General features: G+C 37.9%; 1 protein-coding gene across 3 annotated transcripts in view; it reads left to right on the top strand.

Moving 5' to 3' along the window:
* The window catches only part of WDR41 (WD repeat domain 41), a 1028182-nt gene that overhangs the window by 429774 nt on the left and 578486 nt on the right, over positions 1 to 19922 (top strand). For all 3 annotated transcript variants that reach the window (XM_044063698.1, XM_044063697.1, XM_044063699.1), the window contains one exon: positions 9522 to 9633. In XM_044063698.1, coding sequence (XP_043919633.1) covers positions 9522 to 9633 — 112 coding nt within the window. The remainder of the gene's footprint in view (positions 1 to 9521; positions 9634 to 19922) is intronic.

The following is a 19922-nucleotide window of genomic DNA, read 5'->3' as shown; positions in this document are numbered from 1 at the left end:
GGGCTTTTCATCCAGAAAAAGAGAGGTCATTGTCCCACTGTATTCATCCCTCATTAGACAAATTATAGAGTACAATGCCCCATTTGGTATGTACCTCACAAGACATCTGAAACAGCTGGAAAGGTCGCAGAAATACCTCACTAAAAGAATCATAAGCCTAAAGCAGATGCCCTATACTGACCATCTAAAAAAACTCCAGCTGTACTCTGTGCCATATAGTCTACTCAAATATTGGGACCTAGTCACGTTAGATCCAGAGGTTAAAAAGTATGCAGGTGAAAGACCACAATTTACCTATAAAAATAAGAGAAACCTACATAGATTGCTATGTTGTACAGATTACAAACAATGTAGGGGAACTACTACAGGCCTCAATGGCACCTATCCATGTACTAAATGCAATTTCTGTAGCTTCATTAGTAATATTAGCGTTTTTGTGCATCCCATAACTAGACAATTGTTTCCAATCAAAGTCAATGCCACTTGTGATACCAGGCATGTGGTTTATATTGCTAACTGTGCATCATGTTTTTCTTTCTATATAGGCAAGACGGATAGGATGTTAAAAGAAAGAATAAGGGAACATTTGTATCAGATTCGCATCAAGTCAGAAGTCAGTGCTTTATCTAAACATGTCTTGGAGAATGACAGCACCCACGTGTTTTTATTTTCAGTGTTACAGGTTAATGTACCTAATGTTAGAGGGGGTGATATTAGAAATTTCACTGAACAAACTGAAACACTATGGATCATAAAAACAAAAGCCCATATCCCCCCAGGTCTTAATGATAGGGTCCCCTTGAAATCAGCCCTAAGAAACAGGAGTCATATAATCAAGTAAATACTTTTAAAGTATATATAATCCAGGTTTTTTATCATATTTTATTATATTCACAATTATATTCCTTTATTTATAATAATTATTTTATATAATATTTTGTATAACAGTTTATATAATAAAATATGCTTGTTTTTTTATATAAATTCATTAGTTTTAGAATATGAGTTTTAAGATAGATGTTGTAGTATTACATTAAGGTTTGAATGGATGCTTTTTGCCTTTAATGACCTAATTGATTAATGAATTTAATTATCCCATTGTGTTTTTAAAGTATATATAAGCATTTGTTAGGACTGAGTGCAATAGGTTTGATAAAGCTCTTCAGAGAAAGCGCTTACCGATTGTCTCAATAAATTATTATAGTTTGAACAAGACTGGATATTACTCTTTTATGATCTGCAATTTTTTGGAGTTATCAACTGGACAGTACCAAGGAACTAAGGTCTGAAAAGACATGAACTTTTTAAACAGTGGAATACTGCATGGTGTGACTGCAAACAGAACCTGGTTTATTTATTTTTTATAATTAGGAAATATGTCAGATAGTGTCGTTCCTTCTTGCCACTGCGCCCTCTGTCATTGGCCGAGTTCATCACGAATTTTACAGGAAGACAAAATAGCATGCTAAGTTTCTTTATGCAGATCTTCTCACCAATTTTTAAGTCCACTAAGACATAAAATCATTTTTTGGCAAATAGCTTTATTGTTCCAGCTATAGAGACTAAGTTAAACATGAAAAAAGCAGTGGCCAGTTTAGGTTGCACCCTCTGGAATATTCTTTCTAGTCATAATTCGCACACTGGTATCTGACATAAAACATACTACAGTTATCGTCTACTGCCTGCTCATACAGTTACATTTTGGAATATTTTCATAACTGTGAGCAGATTCTCATGATCTCACCAATAATTTTCCTTTACCCAAACAATGCTACATTCCTTACAGAACTTGTAATAAAAGCAAGGACAAAGTACAATTGCAGGCTGTCCATGTTTCTAACTGCTTCTCCTAGGAAAACAGTGTTAACATATTTATTTGTCTATAGCAATGCATATTTGTGTCTAAATTTGTAACAGCTGCAGCACCATGTCTCAAAGAACACAAACTTATTCTGTTTTAACTTGCTTGGAATTAATGACTGAAATAATTAAACTAGAGAATTTTTTTTCTGGCAGTTAATTGTTACTAGTATTTCTTTCCGTATATGTTCACAGTCTCCCTTATCAAACTCATTGAAGTCACTTTTGATGGAAACCTCCAGTTTGATCATCATGTTCAGCAAGTTATAAAACAAAACACATCAAAAACTTGTAATTGTGTACCGAGTTAAATCATTCCTCACTGAACTGACTAGAAAACATACAGCATCTAACCACCATTCACCTACTGTCTTATATAGCAGCTCTACACTTAACTTAAACTTAACACAGCTTTTAAAACTATAGCAATCGTGTAATAAAATTGCTAAATTTGCTGCCAGCTCTTCCACACAAACCCATCACCATAATGCATTAAAACAGCTAAACTGGCTTGAATATACAAATGTAATTAAATTCCATCAGCAAAAAGTTGCTCACATAATATTATGTACCCCATATAAATGTCATTTCTTTACATTTCTCTTGGAATGGTACTCTTCACTTTGTATAAACATAGATCATCTGAACAACTCTTGGGTTACCTGTGCTAATAATTGCCATGTTAATGAGCTCTGTAAATCAATTTTTAGTTGTTATTTGTCTAGAAACAGTTGTAATGAATCATCCCTTTAAGTTTTATTGTTTGTGTTATAGTAAGTTTTTTTGTTTGTTTGTTTGTTTGTTTAACAGGGCAGATTCAAACAGTGTACCCCTTGTAGTTTAAAATCCTTCTGTCTTACAAAATGGCTGCTGACATAGTGAAGCAAAACAACCTCTTGCCTAAGGAGCCGAGCCCCACCCACTCTCCACCTTCCTGTTGTAGCCTGGTAAACAAAGGAAGCAAATCAGTCTAGCTATGCCCCTCTTCCCACCTCCCATAGCTTGTGATCTTTGTTCTTCTGTTCATTTGTTCTCGCATCTCAAAAAATGGTGTGCCTGTTACTGCAAAATAAACCAGAACCTGACTGCTAGCTTTAACTGTTCATCCCTTTTACTTATCTGATTATTCTGTCTCTTATTTTATAATTTTGGTCTAGAAAAGCTAATGGACCTGCATAAATCGGATATTATATTACTGATCTAGTAATTCTTAACCCCAGTTTCTTATTCATTTTTACTTTTGTTTTCTTTCTCTCTCTTTTATTGCAGATAGCAAAATACAATATTCTGTTAGGGCTTATACGACTTCTGCAGGAACTTTACTTTTTTTTTTTTATTAATCCCAATACCAAACAGCATCACAGCACTGTTTCCATGTGGTGTTCAAAATTCCAGGTGTTAATAGCCCTTAAAAATTGTTGTTTATATATTTTTTGTTTGTTTTTGTTTTTGTAAGTAGTGCCTATGCTTGGTGTCAGTACTGGATGCTGAAGAGCGACAGACTTTTGTAAGTCAATATTATTTGCAGTTAGCCGAGCAAATCTGGTCATGAAAGACCGTTGCAGTCCTGAAAAAGGCTCTTTCCTTTTTCTGCTTTGTTTTTAGATAAGCGAGAGAGTCCACATCCTGGTATATATGTATTTCATTTGGAGCAGTTAAGTATTTCAGTTGGTATAGGTATAGGTTCAAACCTGTATTATTCTTGATTCCAGCGGTTGGTGCCCCTGCATCTAAAAATGAAGTCAGGAAATGATTCTGAATGGTGTGCAACTCTCAGAAGAACCATAATATTGGCGTTATTTTTATACATTAGGTATGTAGGTTTTTCTAACTGTTCAAGTACACACACACACATGCACACTCGTGTGTATGCAAACACATGCTTGCCTACCTGCGGGCACATAAACCACTAAAAATTTACCTTTTTGTTTTCTCTGCTGTAGAAGTGCTGAAATGTGCAGCTGCTAACATTTACACAGTAGCCAGATTAAAACACCTCTAGGTAAAATTTTGCATTACAAGAAACACCAAATGAAGACAGTAACGGAGACCAAGTTGACCCTTGTGAAAATAGCTGAGTGGATTCCATTGATGCTGAAAACATTTTTCTTTTGTAAATACATAGCTATGGCTATATTTAGAATTCTGTGACCTGTTCTGCTGATAATACAGAGAAGATGAGAGCATACTGGTAGAAAATGTGCAACAAAGATTTATTGTAATGCAGGTTTGGGATTACTGCAGAGATACAGATATAGATATATATGAACTAATAGTAAAAGCATATTTTATGTATGCACCATGTAGTGAGAAGTAAAAATAACACAGAACCCAAGCCAAAAATATTTTGAGATGGTATATTTATGCAACAAAAAAATTATGTACAAATGTTGTTATAAAATGTTACTAGTTTCAGAAAAAAAAATAGTTAAACACCCAAGTCACTTACTGATAATGTTAGACTGCATTGTATCCAGTATTTGCTGAGTGTATATAGCAGCTTGGTATACACCTAATGAGCATTCTTAAGCTTTAAAATCATACCTTGGTTGTCCCTGACATGTGGAAGCAGGCTGTTATGACACCAGCCTTTAAGGGGACCATTCCACAGAGCCTGATAATTGTTTTCTGATTAGCCTTATAAGCATGTTGTGCACTGTGATAGAAAGAATTGTCTTGGAACTTATTCAGACAGGCTCAGAAAACCTCCTCCTCCATTTCTTAACTCAGTATAGCTTTGTCAAATGTAGCTTCTTTATGCTTAATCTTATAAAGTTTTTTTTAGAGTGTGATGGCTGATGTGGCTAAAGTTGTAAGTGTCTGTGCAGCTTTCCTCTGTCTGGCTAATGCATTCGATACTATGCATGTTTGTATATTGCACCTAAGAATGGGAGGAATCCTGACCTGACCATGTCCTGTTACCAATGGGGTCCCTCAAAGATCTACCGTGGGGAGTTATTCCTTTTTAGCGTCTTTTTCTCAGGTGTAAAACCTGACTAAATGTCTGTTTTACCAAGTATGTAGGTGACTGCAGATTTGGGAGCATTGTCTCTAACCTCTCTGACACCACCTCTCTTTAAACACCTTAACATTGCACACAATGTTACTTCCTTATTGTAGCGGTGTTGGCGATATAGTTACGTAAAGAGTAAACACAGCGATTAATTGCCAGATTTGGTCGGCAAACGAGTCCTCATTGACTCGTTCAGTAAAGTCTGTGTGTATTCTGGTGGGATGACAGGCAGAATCCATTTCTAGTGTTATTGGATAGACTGATGTAGAAAATCATTTTATATGACAGCAGTTTCATATTGCAGTGACTTACATCCACCCATCATTGCTAATGTATAGAATTTTAACCTTTATTCCCCCCTGCAGTTAAGAAAATGATATTTTATCACTGCTTATTGGTAGATGAGCTGCCAAAAATTTGATGATTGTGCATGCACTGTATATATTTCTTTAAGTAAACATCATGTGAAAATCCGGCCTCTTAATTCAGTGCTTTACAACAAAGTTAATTGGGAGGGGGAATCATAACTTGGCTGTGTCTGACCCAGTAACCTAAATGGTAGAAATGAATTTTAGCTGTCCCTTACTGACAGTAGTACTTCCCCTAAAGTACTGTTTTGTTGATATTTGACATTAATGGTGACTTTGTGGAAAGGTAAGGCTTTATTCTGGCATATTTGCAGTGCTCGGTTGAAGTACATATTTCTACTTTCTTATGTAACTATATCTACAAAGCTGATATAATAAAGAAGTACCCACACAACATTAGACAGAGCCTCAGAGAACAGAGGACATCTTCAAAGAATTTAGAATTAAATCCATGACCCAAGGTTCTACACTTGATTGAGACTTTGAACTCTTCTAGTAATTCATTATAAGCAATGGTGACAAATGTATTACTACATTCCTTATGCTTTTATTAAAATAACAAATGTAATAAAAGTGCCATGCAATGGTTGCAGACAACAGATGTAAATAGCATATATAGTTGGTTTTGAATTTTTAGATTTAATGTTAGAAGTTTGAAAGTAGGTGTAAATGAAATTAATACAGTTTTAAGCAATGTTTGCATTTGAAATGCTGTATAAGAATAATAACATATCTTATACTATTATATGAATCAACCACTAAACATGTTTAGGTACTTGCGTATTATCGCAACCACACACTGTCAGTATTCAAGGAATTCTGGGCAACATTCCGTTCTCAGTTAAATAAAGTTTTGCTGAGAATGCCGTGAATGCTGATAGTACGTGGTTGTCATAATACGTTAGTACTTTTCACCCCCACATCTGTAGAAGTTTGCTTGCTGCATGTCTAGACTACACATAAAGAAATATATAAAACAGTAACCTATTAAGTTCCATACAAAATTTAGTCTTCTGTGGTCAAAAAGAAAATGGCAAGTATTTTTTATAATCTTAGCCCCTCCCACCCATGTACGCTACCAAACATGACAGTCACTAAAGGAAAACCTAATACACTGTTATCTGATTACTTTATGCATGATTACCGCTAACCTTATAAAAAGTATCTAACTGGTCATTCTTGTACCTATCGATTGCTTATTTCTCGAGAAGTTTAAATTATTTTTTTAAACGTAATGTAATCAACACCATTATTGACCAGTCTGTTTTACAGACACTATTACATTCTCAAAGTGTATTAAACTGCTACTGGTCTCTGCTGTTCAAAGTGTAGCTGAGAGGGAAAACAGCTTTACTTGTATGATATCTTGATCTTAGTAGTGGAGTTTTCAGTTTCACAGCAGGGTACAACAGTTATATGTAAGCACCAAAATAGAAGTTATGCTTCTATTATTTTTGTTTTCTTTTGCTACGCATTGATTTTCTAGTTAATGGCTTTTTTTTAATATGTTTTTCATCTGTCAGAATTCGCGGCATTCTCGACAACGTTCCAATAAAAGTAAAGTAACTTCCAGCCGAGACTGCCATGATTCTGACAGTGTGTGGTTGCGATAATACGTAAGTACCCACGTTTATTTAAAAAATTGCATGTGAGTGGCATAGCAGAAATGGCCTTGCTTTTAATGTTAAAAAATGTGTTCCTGACTTGGGGGGGGGGGGCACACTGGCTTTTGTACTCTGTTACTGGGCAACAAGCAAAACTTTATCAAAATATAAAAATCCTTGATGGTCAGCAATTATTATGGGGTAGGGTTTCAGCAAACAGATGGTGTTACCCACCTGATCCCCATTTGGAGCCTCGGTTATTGGCCTTTATACAGCTGTCACCAAACTAGTTGTAGAATATTTGTATTCTTTTCTGTAATTTATTCACACAAAATGTAGTGTGCTTTGAAGAAGGTGCAAAAAGAACAAAGAGTTTTGAGGTTTGTCTTCCAAAGAAAAACTACAGCAAAGCTCCATTTTTTCCTTATGTTGTTTTTTTTGTTTCTTTTCTTTGCCTTGTTAGAGGACCCTGACTTATGACTGAACATACAGATCATACAAGACCCCTCAATATTTGAAAACATTTGCTCACAACACCTCCTTGGTACAATGAATCCAGTCTTTCATGTAGCATCAGTAAACATTAATATCAACTGTACCATGAAACATGACAACCTTGTACCTCAAAGTTTCTCAGATCTATGGATAAATTCCCCCTCTCATTTAGTGAGTTTTTTAATTCCTACTTTCAAGACCGCAGAAGTAGCCATAAGTTCCAACATAGGGTAACCTTCTTGATGGCCAGTAGGCCATAAGCTTGTTCAGCAACTCATGAACCAGTGGTAAAAACCTATGGACAAGACTGAGTTTTTATACTGAAAATGTTTCTTTATCCAGATGTCCTTACTCATTAAATATTGCAGACATCTTTATTGTAAGAGTTTATATTGTTCAAAAACTTTGTTTTGTTTTCCTTTAATTTGAGGTTTGGTATTTACTTTGTATTGCAGTGCTGTAGGATTGATGTTTGCATAAAGCACAATATTTACAGTGCTGTTATTTTTTTTTAGTTCTCAAGCAACCACGTTTTGTTTCCTGACATTGGATATATTTTGACTGACATGTCAAGATCAAATATTTGTATTTCTCAGCCTGTTTTAATGATTTATTTCAAGCCATATGCAGTAGACAGAAAATTATAAAGGTCACTTCAAAGATATCATCCGCCCAGGTTTGCTGACAAATGTTTAATCTTGGAATATGCCAGCCCTGTTAGAATAAAGGCTTAAAGCCCTGACTATGATGATCAGCAGCACAGGCACTTGACAGAGCTGGCAGGGAGGGGCTTGTCCATCTTAGGGAGTGAGGGGGGTGAAGCTGGTCACAGTTTATAGCAGTTTTTTAGATGGAAGAGGCAAGCCTGCAATCTTTGGACTTGTGTATGACACATCAAGCCACTGATTGAAGGTCACCTTTACTGAATAAGTGTATGGGATAATGTATTTGTGTAGGTAAAGATATTGCTGCCTTCATGATGATGCAGATCAGATGTTCCTCCTATTCGGGGGAACAATTAGGGTACGTAATAAATGTCCCCATTACTGGTAATGACAGCAAGGACATAAGCAGTCCCCATGACTGATTAAATTATGGCTCCCCTTCAAACAGCTCTGAAAAATGAATTTGAGTCCAGCTGAGGAGGCTTGATAGTTGGCAGTTACAGTGGCAAAATGCATGATGGAAAAAAAAGACTATTCTTTCAATATGTACATTGAACTGATAGTGCTGTCTTTTCCAAGTATTTCATACGTACCTGCATATACCTTGGATGTCACTTTTCTGAAAAAACTCAAAGCTGCCAGCTTTGTTCGTAAACTGGGCAAGTAGTCATTGACAGCAGCAGTCAGACATGTCACATATGCATGGCAGGAGTGCACCAGAATTCATTATGTTGAAAAACATTCTGTTGAGTTCAGCCTGATAACACAGAAATAGTTCCTACCTGCCTTTGTGGTAGCTGTTTTTTTAACTTGTAAACCATGTACATGACAACCATCTGGAATGGTGGGGAGGAAATTCAACAGCAAGTGGTTAGCTCTTGTCGGGAGAGGGTCATTGTGTATCTGTCATTGAGGAGAAGTGCCCTCTCTAGCAGCCCCTGGGTGAAGACTTGAAGAGCTTACATTTAGCAAGCAATGTTCACAATGGGGCATGTTAGTAGAAGCAGGTTCTTGCTTTTCCAACTTGGCATTACTTTATCTCACCAGAGGAGTGGGGAACTAGTGGGTTAGATATAGACCACAAGCTACACCCAGCAGCATGCTGAACATGGGAGTTCTGTCACCCAGCCTTAATCTTGTGAATTAATGTACTGCAGCCAGCAGTCTGTTGTAGTGACTTGAAGGCACTAGGGACCACAGAAATTACTTTCTTCAGAGCATTATTACATTGTTTAATCCATATCTAAGTTGTAGAATGCATATATGTGTTAAATGCTGTCAGGCGTACAGTTCCTTTTGTGTCTGCTGTACTTTATTGCCTTCTAAATGAGCTCAATGTTCAGTGGCCTTTCAGATAAAATGTTAATACTGTATGTCAGAACAGTAATTATAATAAATGGTTGTATTGAATATTGTACTGAACCATTGCTCTGGCAGACAATGGCAGCAAGTCTTGTGATTATGTTTAATGCTGCCATGTATTTTTTCTGATTTGATTCTTTGTTTACTTCTGCAGTGTTTAATTGTTCTAGAACACCTTTCTTTATGGCTGTCTGGAGGAAACGATCTCAGAGTGTGGAATTTTGAGTGGGAGTTGCAGTGTAAGACTGACACATTTGATGATTCAGGTAATGCAATGTGTTTCTCATAAATACTTAATAGAAAAAGGTAATTTTTTTGGAAGAATAAAAAACATGACTGTTTTTGAGTATTACGGTGGAGTGCTGCATTCTTCAGATGTAATAATGCAGTCTAAGTTATTCTTTTTTATAGTTTTCTCCCATGGGATTCTTATGCTAAATAGTTACTTTACAGGAAAAAAAAATTGTACATGACACTGGAAATTACTCACGTAATAAAGACTTCATTCATTTAGATATCATCTAAGACCTTAACATTGCTTTGCATTCTGCTGATGGTGCTATAATACAGTGCTTACTGTACCTCTGATATATTTTGTGCCATCTGCACTTATTTTGATACTCCCCTTGATGTACCTATAGTGCCTTTTGCCTGAGTCGTGTGTATGTATGTGTGTGTGTGTGTGTGTGTGTGTGTGTGTGTATATATATATATATATATATATATATATATATATATATATATACATACACACACGCACACACACAGTGGATTTAAAAAGTTTGCACAACCCTTTTAAAATGCCAGGTTTTTGTGATATAAAAAATGAGACCCCAATAAATCATTCCAAAACGTTTCCCACCTTTAATGTGACCTATAGCCTGTACAATTCCATTGAAAAACAAACAAATCTGTTAGGGGAAAAAATATAAAAAAATAAAAAAAAACGTACAATAATCTGGTTGCATAAGTGTGCACACCCTTAAACTAATACTTTGTTGAAGCACCTTTTGATTTAATTACAGCATTCAGTTTTCTTAGGTACACACTTGCCACCAATTAGAGAGACTCTGACTAACCCCAAATAAAGTTCAGATGTCCTGTACATATACATATACACACACACACACACACACACACATATATATATATATATATATATATATATATATATATATATATATATATATACATACACACACACACACACACACACACACACACACACACACACACATACATTGAAATATGACTAATTCGTCCTACTTAGGGTATGCAGGTATTAATTTCAGCATCTTCCTTATTTGAGAGCTACAGCACAGTACAGCAGTAATTGGGATGGAGATGGTACTAAGAGGATTTTACAGAATTTACCACATTTCCTTCTGCATCTATCTTGTGACAGCTACTGTTTATTTTATTTGTTTAGGGTGGTGAACTGGGTCACAGTGGTCAGTTTCAGCATTGACCGCAGTATGTTTGGTGATAACTTATTCATTATTTTAAGAGACTCTTTTGGGACACTTGGTGATTGCATTCCTTGTTTTCAGTTCTTTAAGACTTAGTGGTCAGTAGGAAAAGGTGAGAGATCTTTGTCTCACTTTGCAGTTAGAGCTGGGTCCACTTGATGTACCTCTTTGATATGGAAATCCCACTAATTCTATTTCTGATCATGTGGTATATAAAGAAGCAGGGCTGAATATCTGCTTACCAGCTGTACAAGATACCTTTGGCATTGTAGTTTGATATGGTATGCCAGCATTAATTTGGCAGCTGTTTGTCTTTCAGGGGAGCATAATGTGCTGGCAGATCAGCTTTATCCTACAGTACAGCTGGATCAGGAATAGAAACTCTGATTTTAGTAAGTTGGTTATGCAGATGGACCTAAAAACATTGTTGCCCTTAAGTTATGATTAATGAAAAGACAAAAATGAAGAGAAACAGCAAATTTGCCTGAGAAACTTACCAAAGCAGTTAGTGATCAATTTCATTCCTGCTTTTTCAGTTTTAGTACCCTCTAAGTTCTGTTAAATTTTCTTAAGCTTTCTTTTTGGTCCTGTTGTTGTCTTATGATTAAATATAAGAGCATTTGTAATTGTAATGCGGGTGTTGAGGTGAATTGCAGACTTTAGGGACTAAGACTTAAAGGCATAAAGTATAGCTGTTTCAAAAAGAAATGGGCCGTAATGACTGGTATGACTGCACTGAAATATTGTAAGGTGTACATTTTAAGCCTACTCACCTTTTGGTTAGACTACTCTGAAACTGTACCTGTATGTACTGGTTTGGAGATATTTTTAACCTAAATTAGTGATTTGTTTGGACTATCTGTAGATCAGGAAACTAAAAAAAATACATTGCACTTGATTTTATTATTCAATTTCTGATTCTGGAACTGTTTTTCAAGCATTTAAACTGTAATTTTCATTATCACTTTTTTTTCTATAACTAAAACAGCTTGTTTAGCCAGGTTTCAAGGCCATATTGGAAACTTTAGTCCTTATTCTGGAAAAAGAAGGTTAATTGCTGCCATTTTCTACATATATTATAATCAGTGCACCTTTACACCCCACCCCCATCCAAACAGCCCAAGATTACAGCATATTAACTTAAAAATACTTTGTTCAGCATTTCTTCATTTCTTCTCCTCTTACATTGTAATGCCTACATTTCTTAAAACTAAAAAAGAAAAAAAAATACATGTTTACTTTAGTATCTATCACATTCTACAATCACTGAAAATGATCTGCTATGGAACATGTAGTTTATATCATGAAATGTTTTACACAAATACTGTTAAGAACAAAACTTGTTTTACTTACATTTCTTTTCTTTTTTTTTTTCTTTTTAGTGTCCTTCCAAACATTAGTGACACAAAGTGGGGGTATATGCTTTTCAGTCCCTGTACATGTTTACCGAAGTCAACAAAAGTCCAATCTTTGTCAGACAACTTTTCTTGTAGAACTATATTTCACAAATGTAATTGATGCTTTTTAATCTCACATTTGTTCACTAATTGCAGTGTTACTGGTCTTCTACTTGTTCATCAACATCTCCTAACCCCAGACACCAGTTCATGTCCAAGGCACTTTAATTTTTCTTGTCAACTCTTTTGCTTTTTCCTGTCTCTCAAGCATTTCCTCTGAAACATTTGAAAATGTGTCATTAGCAAAGTCTCTCTGTGAGCTTTATTATCAGAAGAATGAGAAGCAGATTCCAGTTCTGTTTGATGGCTCGCTTTTTGTTTGACAGACATTTATATTTCCCCTTAACCTGTATGCATCAAAAAAATTACTTTTATCCTCCAGGAAAACAAAAATATTCTGAAGACAGCTGGATACAGCAGCTTAAATCTCACGTCTGCCTCTTGGCATTCTTTGATTGCTGGGATAAATTTCCTTCTCTTCTGCATGGTGTATAGTGAATCATTTTATACAATTTACTGCCTCTAATTTTAATACTTTGCCCTTCTGCCACAGTTTTGTTAGTATCAACTCTTTCTGCTGGTATGATTGCACCTTTACTGTAATACAGGTCTTGGCTACTTTCTTATGGCCAGGTTTGGAGCATATGCACAATGTGCCCTTTCAATTAACAAATTCTGCTGTGGAATACCAGTCCATTTGCAATACTGGATAAATGGAGAACATCAACATCTGTGCAGTGACAGAGACCTGGTTCAAGGCTCCAGAGAGCACCCCTGCATTACCAGGCTATAATTCATACCACACCTTTCGACCACCTAACCTGGACCCAAACACTAAAGGCGGAGGTGTGTCCATATTCATTAAGGATATCCACACCTCCAGGCTAGTTGCTCAGCATAATACATCTGAGATTATCCAAGTGCAGCTAACTCTGGACAAGACTACAATCCAAATTGTAACTTGCTACAGATCCCCCACCCTGCCCCAGGATTCCCACTCCTCATTTCTTGATACACTAGAAAATATTAGGGTACAACCCAGCACCCTAATAATGGGCACTTTCAACTACCCCACCATTAACTAGGAAAACTACTCATGTACCAACTCTTTTGCTCAATGATTTCTGGAATTCATAAACTCCCAACACCTTGGACCAACTTATCCACACCCCCACCAGGGGCAGCAATATCCTAGACCTGGTCATTACCAACATGGGCGACCGGTGTTCCACAACAGAAGTCAGTTCCTCATTGGTGAGATCCGACCACAACCTAATCACCCTAGACATCCACATCCCGCCCCCACCCCCCATTAGGGAAACCACCGTAAAAGATTTCTCCAAAGCCAACTTTATGCTTCTTAAGACAAAAGTGGAAAACTTCACGACACCCATGCAGACGAACAATAGAGGTACAATTGCTGAATCCTACACAAATGCACATTATAAGCACTTACATGAGTGCATGGATTGTGCTATCCCTAACAGAACCAAGATTCTATCCTCCAAAAAAAGGAAGACAATCTGGTGGTCCCCTACCATAAACAAACTCTACAACAGAAGGAAGAAACTGTTGCAAAAAAGAGTAAAATCCCATGATTGGAGGAACTCCCTGGTCAGCCTCAGTAAGAAGCTAAGATCCCTCATAAAATCCTCCAAAGCTAGTTACAAAAACAAAATTGCCACTAATTCTAAAGACTGTCACAAAGCATTCTATAACTATGTCAAGAATCTCAATGGCAACACTCAGATCTGCTCTGAGTTACAGCACAATGTTACTGAATATACAGAACCAACAGATATTGCCAACATCCTGGCAGATAGGTTCAGTGCTAACTTTACCCCCTCTCACCCCCTAAAGGGCCCATCCCTATACCAGAAGAATGCAAAGTTCCTGTAATCACGGCTGCACAGGTTAAAAACCACACTCTCCAAAGCCAGGAATACAGCATCCATGGGACCTGACAACATCCCAGGCTGCATTCTACACGAACTACAGAATGAACTGGCACCCCACCTAAGCACCATTTTCAATCATAGCCTCACCTCAGGCTTTGTGCCCACTGAATGGCGCACAGCAATGGTTATCCCACTCCACAATGGGGGAGTCACCACGGACCCTGGGAACTACTGCTCCATTAGCCTAACGAGCCTGGTCTGTAAGGCCATGGAACGTATCATCATGGAACGTATAAACAAAGACATTGGTAATCTCCAAACTCTGGACCCCACCCAGTTCAGGTTTGTAAAAGGCAGATCATGTCTCCTAAACCTGATAGACTTCTTTGAAGCAGTCAGCAAAGCCATAGATGAGGTTAATGTGGTTCACACAGCCTATCTATATCTTGCCAAGGCTTTTGACACCATCCCCCACTCTGGAATTATAGATAAACTCACTAAACTAATGTCACAAGATGGGTTGTCAACTGGCTCACTGACAGAATCCACACTGTGAAAGTAGCAAACTCCAAATCCGACTTCAGACCAATGAGAAGTGGAGTACCACAGGGTTGAATCCTGGGTCCTCTCCTGTTTGTATCTACTTTTCTGAAGTACAGGCTAAGACAGAAGGTCTTTGGCTAATGAAGTTCGCAGATGACTGCAAACTAGGAGCCATAATCGAAACTCCTAACAGTGTGGACATCCTACAAAAGAGCCTCACTGACACAGATGCCTGGTGTCAAAGCCATGGTCTCAAGCTCAATGCCAAAAAGTGTGTTGTTATCCCCTTTGGTAAAAAGTCTGTACCCATTAGCTGCCACATAGGTGGTAGTGTATTTAACACCGAAAGTGTGATAAGAGACCTTGGGATACAGGTGGGCAGTAGTCTCTCCTTTGATAATAACTTCACCACAGTAGTCAGGAAATCCTTCTATGTGGCACACCTCATCACAAAAGGATGTTCTTCGTGTTTCACTGTTGCAGTCATTACATTTGGGTTATCTGCTTGCAGGTAGCCCTCAGTCGGCCTGATTAACAAAGTCTTGGGTCCTGCGTCGGTTGCTGTCCCTTCTTCCATGATGTCAGGTTGTCAGGGGTATAAAACATGCAGCCGATGCCATTACATCAGTCTTTCTTGCCGTGCAGTGCCCGAAGCAGAAGCAGTTCGCAAGTGCCGGTCGGCCGACTCCTGAAATTTTCGTTTTCGAGTTTCAGAACCGAAGTCTTCAACTAAAGCTAAGTACCCCATTGGGGAAACTTTTTCTTGCTCCCTACCTATGTCAGTAAAAGTTAATAATTGCATTGCTTGTGGAAAACAAATACCTCATAAAGATTTTCATTCGTATTGTATTCCTTGTCTAGGCCCTGACCATGATGTACCTTGCTGTTGGTTTTGTGCTTTATTTAATCAGCGCACTATCCGTCGTCTGTATATTTTCGCCTCTAAGTATTTCGGTTCTCGGTTTAATTGTCCAGAAATGTTGTCGGTTAGCCTTCCGACTACCGGGATTCCGAAAAAATGCAAAGATAAAGACAGAGACAGGCCGCCGAGGTCCAAAACTGCCGACGACGCTTCTCCTAAGCCAGTCGCCAGTTCACCGGTAGTCATTGAGTCACTTTCACAAACCCTGATACCTGCTACTTTTGATTCGCAGGCCTCTACAGAGACCCATTCGGAGTCCGGTATGCCACAAGATGCTTCACCTATGAAACCCACTGATGTCTCTACCTTGGATGGGTCTGGAGCCGCTGTGCAGGCACCGGCTTCTGAGGGTGGATTCAGGCCTACGGACTTGCATATTAAACTGACGCCTCCTTCTTTACTTAGGCCTAAATCTCGATCCATGCATAAAAAACGATGCCCAGGCCACATGCTCAGGCCTCTATGCCTAAAAAACAAATGATAAGAATGGCTGAAGATCTAATAACTCTAATCAGGGGTAGCCACCCCTGCCTTCTAAGAGGCCTAGGACTGAAGTTGATTATGAATCTCCTGATCAGGATTCTGTTGTTTCTGATTCTTCTGATGATCCGGATTTGCCCTTATCTACTTATGAAGATTATGATGCAGAGGACTCCATTCCCTCTGCTTCCCCTCCTGAGGATTTTTCTTTTGGGGAAACCTTACATACTCTAAGGGAGCATTTCAACTGGGAAAGCCAGGATTTTTCTGATTCAAAAAAGATGCTTAGGGATTTCCTTCTCCTACCTCAAGATAGGCCTTAAGCTGTTCCTCCTGTACTAGACATTGTTGATGATGCTTTTTCTGAATCTAGTTTGGCCCCTGATTCCCCGCCTCCTGCTCCCAGAAAACCTGACAGATACTACAGGGATTTGAAATATATAGGAAGGACACGTTTTCTAATGGGTATTTGGAATACTCAAGTAACCACCCTAGGCAAATGTTAAAAAACATTTTTAAAGGACAATGCATAAGGGTGGCTTGAATGTCTTCAAAATTTGAGGTTATGGAAAAAGAAATTAAATTCATTTACCTCTATGTTTGCTAATAGGGGTTATGCAGGATGGTTGCTTACCGATGTTTCAAGGTATGTCATAAATGAATGGGGTAAAAAGTATCCATTCATACTGGGTATTGAGTTGAATAATATTAAAGTAAGGGATGGAAATTGTGATAAGTTACCTTTTAATACAGTATGCACATTGACGTATTCACCCTACGTGAATGAAATTAAAAATATTATTGCAAGACATTGGAACACCTTAACAGTAGATGTTGATGTGAAAGAAGTAGTGGGTGAAAGACCATGTTTTGTGCATAAGATGGGTAAGAATATTAAGAGACTTTTGCAACAAGGCAAATTGGACACCAAAGGTTGTAAAATAAATAAAGCTACTAGGAGGTGTGGGTCATGTAACCAGTGTCCAGTTATAAATGAAACAGAAGGGTGCAGACTGGATGATATAAACAAGACCTACGTAAAATTTAGAAAAGGAAATTGCAACATAGGTTCATAGGTTTCATAGGTTCGTACTAGGCTATCTGCCCTAGGGCATTTATAAGACTAGCCAGAGTGTGTGTGGCTTTCACCACCCCTTAGGATGAGAATACTACGCCCATTTAGGGTTTAGTTTACTGTGCCTCTGTCTAGTAGTGACACAGAGATGACCTCTGGGGTATAGGTTCATTTTGCTTAACGTCGCTCAGTCCACGGGCAAACCTGCTTACAACCACTTAAATGTGTGTTATTTACACTTTCCCTACCAGTGCCTACTCTGAGAGGTAAAATAATAACCCCTTCCAGGATTAGAACCCGCAACCATGTACACTATCCTCAGAGTAACCTACCACTAAGCTACCTGAGATGTACAGCAGCAATAGTATTTACCTGGCAAAATGCATATCCTGCTCTGCCTTTTATGTAGGCAAGACTGAAAGACAATTCAGAAAACGCATATATGATCATTTGTATAAAATAAAGGTTAAAGATACAAAGAATGCACTTTATAGACATATTAGTAAACAGGGCGAAAAACATAGCTTTAGGTTTGCTATAATAGATCAGGTTAATTTTATTACCCGAGGGAGTAATTATAAAGCTTTGCTAAGTAAAAGAGAAAGTGTATGGCCAATACGGACAGATGCAACCAGGGAACCTGGTATCAATGATTATATATCTATTGAACCCTTTCTGTTGTTGCAATAAAGAATTAAAATATTAGATAAATATAAGTGATTTGTACAGCAATGTATTAATAGTTTTAAAGTTACTATGATGTATTGAATATTGTTTTGTTTATTTATATAGATATTAAGTATGTATAGTAATGTAATTAGTACATACATACATATATATTATATGGCGTTTTAACAAGAATTTATTTAAGTGTTTTTACATATTTCTTAAATCAGAGCAAAGTATTGTAATTTGATGTTAATATATTGTTTTTAATTAAATTTAGTAAACATAATAAGAGGAGGTGACTGGAATATATGCACTAGCACTTTAAATATTAAGATGAATTATTGGCGTCAAAAAGTTTTTAAAAGGAAGAATTCAAACTGTGTTTATTGTTCTGAGGAAGTCTGCTTATGCAGATGCAAGAGCTTAACTGTATTGTACTGTGGATTAGTTTCTATTGATGTATTGTCATTAAACGCTAAGCCTTGTTCGAGCCGTTGTCATCTCGCTGCTTTTTTATAAACATAGCTCAGACGGTGGGGTGCCGTCTCTTAGCTTGATCTTCAGGTGTTGTTTTTGGATTATTTTGTGTTGAATTTCTTGGAAAACAGCTTTCCTTTTAGCAATCACTTCAGGGGAAGGCTATTTTTAAAGCAAACCATTTCTAAATGGATAAGCCATTGCATTAATTTCTGCTGTAAGCACCATGGAAATCCTATCCCCCAGGGGATCAGACCTCACTCCACCAGGGCTGCATCTACCTCTACAGCCTTTCTCAGAGGCGTCCCTACCAGGGACATCCTAGAAGCTGCTTCCTGGAGTTCTGTACATACTTTCACCAAGCATTATCACTTGTCAATTTTCTCTAAATCCAGAGCTGGTTTTGCCACTGCAGTCTTGCAGGGCCTTATAGCTGGCCCTAATGCTATCTAAATTCCTCCTCCCAACCATAGCTTTGGGAATCTACCCAAATGTAATGACTGCAACAGTGAAACACATAGAACATAGTACAGTTGTGTACACTTACATAAATGTAGATGTTCGAGAGTATTCACTGTTGCAGTCCTGGTTACCCTCCCTCTAGCCCCCTAACTTCTTTTGACTATACCTCTACTTTCCTTTACTATGCTTAACAGCCTTTTTGGTATATTTGCTTTTTTGTTGGAGGTATATCTTTGTACATTTATATTTAATTGCTTCCCATTAGGGGGGCACCTGACATCTGAGGCAAGAAAAACTGATGTAATGGCGTCGGCTGCATGTTTTATACCCCTGACGACCTGACGTCATGGAAGAAGGGACAGCAACTGATGCAGGACCCAAGACTTTGTTAATCAGGCCGACTGAGGGCTACCCGCAAGCAGATAACCCAGATGTAATGACTACAGCAGTGAATACACTCACACATCTACATTTATGGTAAGTGTACACAACTGTACTCATCCAGGAGAAAAGAGGTCATAGTTCCCCTCTACTCATCACTCATTAGACCCATTATAGAGTACAATGCCCCTTTTGGTATGTACCTCACAAGACTTCTACAACAACTGGAAAGGCCACAGAAATACCTCACAAAGTGGATTACCGGCCTCAAGTAGATGCCCTACGCAGACCGTCTCAAAAAACTCCAGCTTTACTTCGTCACATATCGCCTACTCACAAGCGATCTCTGCCTAACATGCAAAGCTATGTCAAACCCAGAGCTGTTGGACATGCTCCACTTAAAGAAATCCCAATCCCTCCAAGCTACACGCTCTAGGGACCTAGGGACATAAACCTTGTCACCACAATAAACTGAACATGCTGGAGGGATAGATTCCTATCCCAGTGACTTCCCGTACTCTAGAACAAACTACCTATCTATATCAAACAAAGCTCCTCATTAGCACTCTTTAAGAAAAATCTTGATGATTGGATGGGAAATAGGAAATTTACCCTGGGGATCACCTCTGTGGCTTTGCTCAACAGGGGCACAGGAAAATAATTTTCTTGGGTGGCGAAAGCCAGGGTACCTTTTTGGCTAGGCTTATATAGGCCCTATGGCC

Source organism: Protopterus annectens, chromosome 2.part2 (assembly GCF_019279795.1).
Source record: "Protopterus annectens isolate FY-2018-M chromosome 2.part2, PAN1.0, whole genome shotgun sequence".
NCBI classification, from domain to species: domain Eukaryota; kingdom Metazoa; phylum Chordata; order Ceratodontiformes; family Protopteridae; genus Protopterus; species Protopterus annectens.
The sequence above is the reverse complement of the archived record's forward strand: the minus strand, read 5'-3'. Positions and strand labels throughout refer to the sequence as shown.